The sequence below is a fragment of the Toxorhynchites rutilus genome, chromosome 3, assembly GCF_029784135.1.
Source record: "Toxorhynchites rutilus septentrionalis strain SRP chromosome 3, ASM2978413v1, whole genome shotgun sequence".
Classification (NCBI taxonomy): domain Eukaryota; kingdom Metazoa; phylum Arthropoda; class Insecta; order Diptera; family Culicidae; genus Toxorhynchites; species Toxorhynchites rutilus.
Genome location: NC_073746.1, coordinates 306377430 through 306386544, shown reverse-complemented (window position 1 = coordinate 306386544; position 9115 = coordinate 306377430). Strand labels below are relative to the sequence as shown.

The following is a 9115-nucleotide window of genomic DNA, read 5'->3' as shown; positions in this document are numbered from 1 at the left end:
GATAAAAGAAGGAGTTGGTAAATTTAAAAGACTCCCGTTGGTGGGTGTTAAAATTTTGGACAGCCGCCAACTAGGAAAAGTATCCCAAGAAGAGGGAAAAACTAAATTCACGCCGTCAGACTCGTTTCGAGTAACTTTTGCTGGTTCCGCTCTACCTGACTACGTCATGGTGGGCAAATTGAGATTGCCTGTGCGACTCTTCGTGCCAAAGCCCATGACTTGCCAAAAATGCAAGTCAGTTGGTCACACTTCAGATTATTGTGCCAACAAGGAGCGCTGTGCCACTTGCGGAGAGCAACATGAGGGGAAATCCTGCAGTGCGACTGAGCATAAATGTCCATATTGCGGGGGATCCCCACACGAGCTCTCAGTTTGTGAAACTTACAACAGTCGCTGGGAGAAACAGAAGCGCTCTTTGAAGGAATGCTCGAAACGCACTTTTGCGGATATTTTAAAGGGCGCTTCTCCACTGGCCCAACAACAACAACCAATCAACACACAAAATGTCTTCGCCACGTTGCCCGTTGACGAAATAGAAGCGGACACAGCTAACGGGGGCACACCGTTCATTTTCCAAGGGAATCCCCGGCGCAAAAATGTGACCACTCCCAAAGTTCAAGGACAAGCCCCTCCGGTGATACCCCCTGTTAGCATGCCTAAAAAATCGAGTGCAGCGGACAAGCAAAATCAGGTTCCTCCTGGTTTCCGTGGGAATAATTCACCTTCGAATGGCCCAGCACTCGAGGGGACATCGAAAACCCCAACTGTCCCTGTTTTTCCGTCCAGTTCAACTTCCCAATTGGGATTTATAAAGTTGTCTGACCTTTTGGACCAAATCTTCAAGTGTTTTAATGTTTCCGACTCCATCAGAACCATTGTCATTTCAATGCTTCCAGTATCAAAGACAATTTTGCAGCAATTGATGCAAACATGGCCCCTCCTTGCAATGATTATCTCTCTTGATGTCTAATTTAAATAGAGAGGTCGGAGATATCACTGTTTTACAGTGGAATTGTCGTAGTCTTATCCCTAAATTGGATACATTCAAATTTTTAATTCATAAGTTCAATTGTGATGTTTTTGCTCTGTCCGAAACTTGGCTTTCTTCGCGAGATGATCTCTCTTTCCACAATTTTAATATCATACGCTTGGACCGTGATGACAGATACGGAGGGGTGCTATTGGGTATCGATAAGTGCCACTCATTTTTTCGAATTGACCTTCCACCTATTGGAGGGATCGAAGCTGTTGCTTGTCATGCAAACATCAGAGGCAAAGACCTCTGTATTGTCAGCTTGTATTGGCCTCCGAGAGCTGCGGTTAGCCGCAATCAACTTGTTGACATGTGCTCACTCCTTCCTGAGCCACGATTGATCTTGGGAGACTTCAACTCTCACGGAACTGCCTGGGGGGAACAGTACGACGACAATCGTTCATTGTTGATATATGACCTTTGTAACAGCTTCAATATGACCGTTTTGAACACTGGGGAACACGTGTACCTAAACCTCCTGCTAACCCAAGTGCTCTTGACCTCTCGCTTTGCTCGAATTCACTATCGTTAGATTGCAAGTGGAATGTAATCCAGGACCCCAACGGCAGTGACCACTTGCCAATCAAAATTTCCATCACCATTGGGTCGAATTCTTCTGAATCTATAAACATGGCATATGACCTCACAAGACACATTGACTGGAAAAAATATGCGGACGCAATTGCTCTAGCCATCAATTCCAGAGATGGTTTGCCTCCATTGGAGGAGTATAACTTCCTTTCTCGTTTGATATATGACAGCGCGGTTCGCGCTCAAACGAAACCCATCCCAGGCTCCACTTTTCGTCAAAGGCCTCCCAATCCATGGTGGGATAGCCAATGTTCCAAGCTTTATCAGGATAAATCGAACGCATTTAAAGCTTTTCGGAAACGTGGAACCATTGAGAATTTTCAAACGTATTTGGACCTTGAAAATCAATTTAAAAACTTGATCAAAGGGAAAAAACGTGCTTATTGGCGAAATTTCGTGGGAGGTTTGTCACGAGAAACGTCAATGAAAAAATTATGGAAAGTGGCTCGAAACATGAGAAATCGCTCTTCATCGAATGAAAGCGAAGAATATTCACATCGATGGATTTTTAATTTTGCACGGAAGGTTTGTCCCGATTCCGCTCCTGTGCAAAAAATTGTTCGAGATATACCACAAGATAGGTGCGATCTTGATTCCGAGTTTTCGATGGTAGAATTCTCTCTTGCTCTCCTTTCTTGTAACAGTTCTGCTCCAGGAACGGATAGAATTAAGTTCAACTTGCTGAAAAACCTCCCTGATGTGGCGAAACATCGCTTGTTGAATTTATTCAATCGGTTTCTGGAGAATAATATTGTTCCAGATGATTGGAGACAAGTACGAGTTATAGCTATTCAAAAACCCGGAAAACCCGCGTCCGACTTCAATTCGTACCGCCCAATAGCAATGCTGTCTTGTATACGGAAATTGTTGGAGAAAATGATCTTGTTTCGCCTTGATCGATGGGTTGAAACGAATGGCCTACTCTCAGATACACAATATGGGTTCCGCAGGGGCAAGGGGACGAATGATTGTCTTGCGTTGCTTTCTTCAGAAATTCAATTGGCTTACGCCGGAAAAAAAACAAATGGCTTCAGTATTCTTGGACATAAAGGGGGCCTTTGATTCTGTTTCAATAGAGGTTTTGTTAGACAAATTACACTCTCGGGGTCTGCCGCCTCTGTTGAATAATATGTTATATAACTTGCTTTGTGAGAAACAGTTGAATTTTTCTCACGGGGATTCGACAGTAAATCGGGTCTCCTACATGGGCCTCCCCCAGGGCTCATGTTTAAGCCCCCTTTTGTACAACTTCTATGTAAGCGACATCGACAATTGTCTTACACAAAATTGCAGCTTAAGACAACTTGCAGATGACGGAGTGGTGTCTGTCGTTGGATCAAACGAATCCGACCTGCAAGGACCCTTACAAGATACTTTGAACAATTTTTCAACCTGGGCCATTGGGCTAGGGATCGAATTCTCCACGGAGAAAACAGAGATGGTGATTTTTTCTAGGAAGCATAGACCAGCAAAACCAAAGCTTCAACTTTTGGGTAAACCGATCACTCATGCTATGTCATTCAAGTATCTTGGGGTCTGGTTCGACTCCAAATGTACTTGGGGGGCCCATATTAGGTATCTGAGTAAAAAATGTCAACAAAGAATAAACTTTCTCCGTACAATTACCGGCACATGGTGGGGAGCCCATCCCGAAGATCTTATAATGTTGTATCGAACAACTATTCTCTCAGTGATGGAGTATGGCAGTTTCTGTTTTCAATCAGCTGCCAAAACACATCTCATTAAACTCGAGCGAATTCAGTATCTTTGTCTCCGTATTGCGTTGGGATGTATGCCCTCAACGCATACCATGAGTCTCGAGGTTTTGGCAGGCGTACTCCCACTAAAAGATCGCTTCAATTTATTATATCTTCGGTTCCTCATCCGGTGTAAGGTTATGAACCCATTGGTGATCGGAAATTTTGAGCAGCTTATCGAGCTAAATTTTCATTCAGGATTCATGAGCTCATATCATGAATTCATCTCCATGCAGGTTGATCCTTCTTCGTATACTCCCAACCGTGTTTGTTTTCCTGACTACATCAATTCCTCTGTACATTTTGATCTGTTCATGAAGGAGAAAATCCATGGAATTCCAGATTATCATCGATCGGGGATCGTTCCTACGATCTTCAATGCAAAGAATGAGTCCACAGGACTTGGAGTGTTCAACGAAATTTTTAGCACCTCCCACAGTCTTCAGAATCCTTGCTCAGTGTATATTGCTGAATTGGCAGCGATACACTGGGCGCTGGACAGCGTCGCCTCACGACCTGTTGAACACTATTACATTGTAACGGATAGTCTAAGCTCTATCGAAGCTATCCGTTCAGTGAGGCCGGAAAAGCACTAGCCGTACTTCCTTGAGAGAATACGAGAAATTTTGAGTGCTTTATCCAGACGCTGTTATGTCATTACTTTTGTCTGGGTCCCTTCACATTGCTCAATTCCGGGTAACGAGAGGGCTGACTCATTGGCAAAGGTAGGTGCAATTGAAGGCGATATTTATCAGCGTCAAATCGCCTTCAATGAATTTTATTCTTTAGTCCGTAAAAATACCATCGCTAACTGGCAACGGTAATGGAACGAAGATGAATTGGGTCGGTGGCTTCACTCGATTATCCCTAAGGTTAGCTTCAAACCATGGTTCAAAAGTCTGGACTTGAGTCGGGACTTTATTCGCACCTTCTCTCGACTCATGTCCAATCACTGTTCGTTAGACGCGCTACTCTTTCGTTTTAATCTTGCCGATGGCAATATCTGTGCTTGTGGCCAAGGTTACCACGACATCGAACACGTTGTTTGGTCGTGCGAGGAGTATCTTGTTGCCAGATCGAATTTAGAAAACTCTCTTCGGGCTAGAGGAAGGCAGCCCAATGTGCCGGTGAGAGATGTGTTAGCTGGTTTAGACCTTGATTACATGTCCCAAATATATGTCTTCCTAAAAGCTATCAATCTTCGTGTGTGATTGTCCTTATATCCTTATATTCTCCTTTTCCTTTCCCTTCGCGAGAAATCAAATCCCTTCTTACTAACAATAGAATAAGGTGAAATGTAAATACATGTTAGATATAAGATAGGCTTAAGAATTGAGTATGATGAATGTGAGTGCGAATGTGAGAGTGAACATTGTCAACATATCCTTATATCCCATCCTTTTCCTGAAACAAAATGTCACCCTTCTAAACTCGAGCAAGCCGCGAGTAATCGGTTCTCTACTTCATTAACATTAGAATTAATAAAAAATGTTTATATATACTTGTAACTATACAAATAGGAGTTTGGCTCCTTTAAACTTATGTAACTGAGCCTGTAAAAATAAACGATTTAATAAAAAAAAACCTGCACCCAACGAAAGTTTGAAGGACAATCACATCATACAAGAAGAAATTGAAGATGATCCTCCGCCACAAGCACCACGAGTAGTTTGGGACGGCAGACTACGCCCTCGTCCCAAAGGGGGGAGAAAATGGAAGTTCTCACCCTCGGAATGGGTAACGACCCTGTGAATCAATGGCCTACGTAGGCATTTTGCTGACAACTAAAAATAATGTTCACACGATGGAGACCTGCATCAGCGATTCTCGGCCCTCCGAGGCGTAATAAAACGCACTACGATGTATGGAACAGAGCGAGTTCCAAGAAATCATCCGTAATCCACAACACAACAATGTTCGGCAGTGACAAAGTTGAAAATTCAATCACCATGCACGATGTCGCGTCCTATTCTGTGGACGGCGCATTTATCGTGGCGATAATAATCGCCATCATCATCTACCATTGGCGGAGGAACGCCAAGCGACTACAACAACTGGAAGGGGCGCAGCGGAGAAACCGCCTGGACCATGCGAGCGCTGTTTGAGCGGGCGGCGCGGGCCACCCATGCAGAGGAGCACATTTTGTGCTTACCAAGCACCAAGCATCAAATGCACACGAGAAAAGAAAATCCAGACCATACCAAACTCTGTAAATTTAAGAAATAAAATAGACACGTCTAGATTCAACCTCGGAAGTATAAACTTCATTTTATCCGAAATCCATGTTGGGCTCTTGCTCGTCATTAGTGATTCAACAACATTTAGTTTCAATCAAAAACAGGCGCCAATGAAAATGGTCATCTCGAATTTCAAAAAGTTACCCCATAAAAAATGTTCACCACCTCGAAAAAAAACCATGCAAAATATCAGCTCCATCGGACTTAAGGGAGAGTGGCGCAAAGCGGTCAAAGTTTGAGTTTTTTGAACATCGGAAAATCACCCAAAGGGGGAGTAAAGGACATCGGGGTTTCGAAAATTTTTTTTTGGTGCCAAACGTCTTGAAATTGCATGAAACGTCGAGATCTAGTGTCATCTCGAATTTTTTTTTTTGTCAAAAATCGGCATTCTGGGACTTTTTTTCGGAGTACGAAACGAAAAGTATGGTTTTTGGTGTCAATAAAAATACAGCCATTCCATATCAAACCGATATAGTAGTTCTCAGATTTTCGTCAAAAGTGGTAGTTTCGTTCTTTGTCGCAAACTATTAGACCCGTATTTTTTTATTTTTTTTTTTGTTAGGGTGCTCATTTTCATTTTAGGGTGATTCGAAATATTGACTTTTTCCCCTTTTTCCAAAAATGACATTGTTTAAGAATTCATAACTTATTAACAACTGAGCCGATTTAGACGGTCGACATATCAAATTAAAGCTTATAAGCTAGTCATTCTTGGATGTTACGCTTGCAAAAATTTCAGGTTTTGGTTTTGTCATTATTGATTGTATTTGTTTTTTATAGTTTTCATGGTCTCGGGACCAAGGGCGCTACATTTTTCTAATTTTTCCATATACTTTATGGAAAGCTGAGGATTTTTCACATAACATATTTCGAAACCAGGAAGGCGTTTTTTTTCGTTTTCGAGTTATGATTTTTCAATGTTACCCGATGGTTCAAAAAATCATTTTTTCCTTTTTTCAAAAAAATATTACTTTTGAACTACTGAACCGATTCAGACGATCGATAGGGGAACTGCGTGTAAAATGAACAGGTAGTCAAATGACCAAAAAACAGTAGAAATTATTTCCAAATGCTTATCCACCCTGTCCTATAAGTATTTCAAGTCTTTTGGGCCACCCTGTACCGATCAAGAACTGTCAAAAAGTGAAAAAGGTAAACAAAACCAAAATCACCTGCTCAGTACTGGCTGTGATGTAAATTTCTGCTCGTGATTAATAAGCTTTTTTGAGGTGAAAAATTGATATCCGTTCAATTGATTCATCCAGTTTTGTTCACACATCGTATTGTCGTTGATCTATCGAAAGAAGTCGTAGGTACCTAAGTATTTTCATCAAAAACCGTTTTAAAAAAGCCCTTGAAAAAATAAATTGCTGCGGGGGCAAAATGAACAGTGAATGATGGGGGTAAAATGAACAGTGTGTCTAATCACAGATTCTTCTCCAGATGACTCGGGTCCACAAACGAAAAACCGAAAGGCAGAGTTGGACAAACACACAAATGGCAGCAGCAAAACATGCTGTTGGATGTGGAATGTCCGTAAATGCAGCATCCATCAAGTACCAGATCCCACGAATAACGCTTGCCAGGTGGATAGTGTCACCACAGAAGAAAAAAGGCCTGGGATCGAAAAAGTCGGTTTTCTCAGCCGAACAAGAGACGGAGCTGGTTCAACACTTGCTGTATTTGGAGCCCCGATTCTATGGGATCACTATGAAGGACGTACAAAAACTGGCGTATGAGTTAGCTGAGAGGAACGGTATTCCCCATCCATTCAACCACAAGCTGAAGATGGCCGGTAGGAACTGGCTTGATGGTTTCCTTCGACGGAATCAAACCCTTTCCTTCCGGAAGCCGGAAGCCACATCTGCAGATCGTGCACGGGGCTTTAACAAGGTTTCCGTGGGAGCATTTTTCGACCTTCTTCGGAGCACGCTGGATAGCCATCAGTTTCCGCCGGCGTTTATATTTAACGCTGATGAAACCGGAATAAGCACCGTAAGCTAGACAGCTTTTTTATACCTGCTCATAATTTACTTAACATAAATTTAACAATTACAGGTTCCTCCGAAAAAGCTAAACATTGCTGCTAAAAAGGGAAAGAAGCAAGTAGGTTCCTTAGAATCGGCTGAAAGGGGCGTACTGACGACGGTTGTTATGTGTATGTCCGCAACCGGACAGCATGTGCCACCGTACATGATTTTCCCCCGTGTGCGCATGCACGATGCGCTTAAGAGAGGAGCACCGAATGGGACAAAGTTCAATTGTAACCCTTCCAGTTATATGACCAGTGAAGTCTTCCTCGATTGGTTCGACCATTTCCTGGAGAACGTGAATCCCACCAAGGAAAACCCTGCACTCCTAATCATTGATGGACACAGCTCCCATACGAAAAATCTGGCATTTGCCGAAAGAGCTCGTGCAAATTTTGTCACTGTTCTTGTATTGCCACCACATTGTAGTAACAAAATTCAGCCCTTGGACGTGGCGTTCATGGGGCCTTTCAAAAGTTACTACGCAGCTGCTTCTGAGAATTTCATGCGTCAAAACCCTGCAAGGACTATTGGACTTTACGACGTCTCTGAGCTGATGGGTACCGCGTTTCTCAAAGCAGCTTCTGGTAGTGTGGCAACGAGCGGCTTTCGTAAATGTGGCATTTGGCCATATAACAGACATGTCTTCAGCAACGATGACTTCGCTCCATCTGAAGTAACTGATCAACCAGAAGCCAATGTGATGCCAATTCCAATGGTAGTTGATGACTCCACTGTGCAGCAAGTACCTCTTCAGGTTTCTACCAATGTTTCAGTTACTCACTCAGGAAACCAATATTGTACTGATGAGGTTCAAACGGATGGACCCGATCCTGCTAGCGTTCAAGTTGGCCCAGTTTCTGAAATTTCTCCGAACTCATCGTTCAATATTACACCGTCGGAAATTTTACCTTTGCCGAAGATGTCAGTTCCCAGAGCAACGAAGCGAAAGCGCAAGTCGGAAAAAGCTGTGGAGATTACCGGCGACGTCTACCGTCAAAACCTGGCTTCTGCTGAGGCAACAAAAACTATCAAGTCCATCAAAAAAGGACGAAAGCCGTCAAAGAAACGAGCCAAGGGTAAAACATCGGATGAACAGTGCTAGGATACTTTGTGTGAGCTGTGTGGAGATTGTTTTTCTGATTCGACCCATGGTTATGGATGGAGGAAATGCCTATCGTGTCTTAATTGGTTCCATGCTCAATGTAGCAACGATGATGGGTTTCAATGCCGCATATGTAACTGATTTTTAATTGATTGTTTTGAGTTTCTTCATGGCAATAATTGCCTTGCAAATGATCGTCCTTTTATTTGAATCTGTTTTATGATTTTTGTTGAACGAATAAATGATTTTACCCCTGATCTTATGTTTTTTTTCATCACATTTTAGAACACATTTGTCATCTTTATTCAGAACATTTTCCTAACGTCTTAATTATTTCTGAAAATTTCCGCCGAAGGTTTCCT

At 42.6% G+C, this 9115-nt stretch overlaps 1 protein-coding gene across 1 annotated transcript; it reads left to right on the top strand.

Moving 5' to 3' along the window:
- The first annotated feature begins 7115 nt into the window (after positions 1-7115).
- On the top strand, positions 7116-8753 carry LOC129774404 (uncharacterized). The gene is made up of 2 exons (XM_055778137.1): positions 7116-7613; positions 7677-8753. The coding sequence occupies exons 1-2, from the start codon at positions 7116-7118 to the stop codon at positions 8751-8753; spliced, it is 1575 nt and encodes a 524-aa protein (XP_055634112.1).
- Positions 8754-9115: the final 362 nt, after the last annotated feature.

What these genes read in the sequence shown, in the direction of transcription:
- LOC129774404 (XM_055778137.1), top strand. Translation starts at nt 7,116, where the DNA reads ATGGCAGCAGCAAAACATGCTGTTGGATGTGGAATGTCCGTAAATGCA. An exon ending in ATGAAACCGGAATAAGCACC is followed by an intron (nt 7,614 to 7,676) that starts GTAAGCTAGACA and finishes TAACAATTACAG; the next exon opens with GTTCCTCCGAAAAAGCTAAA.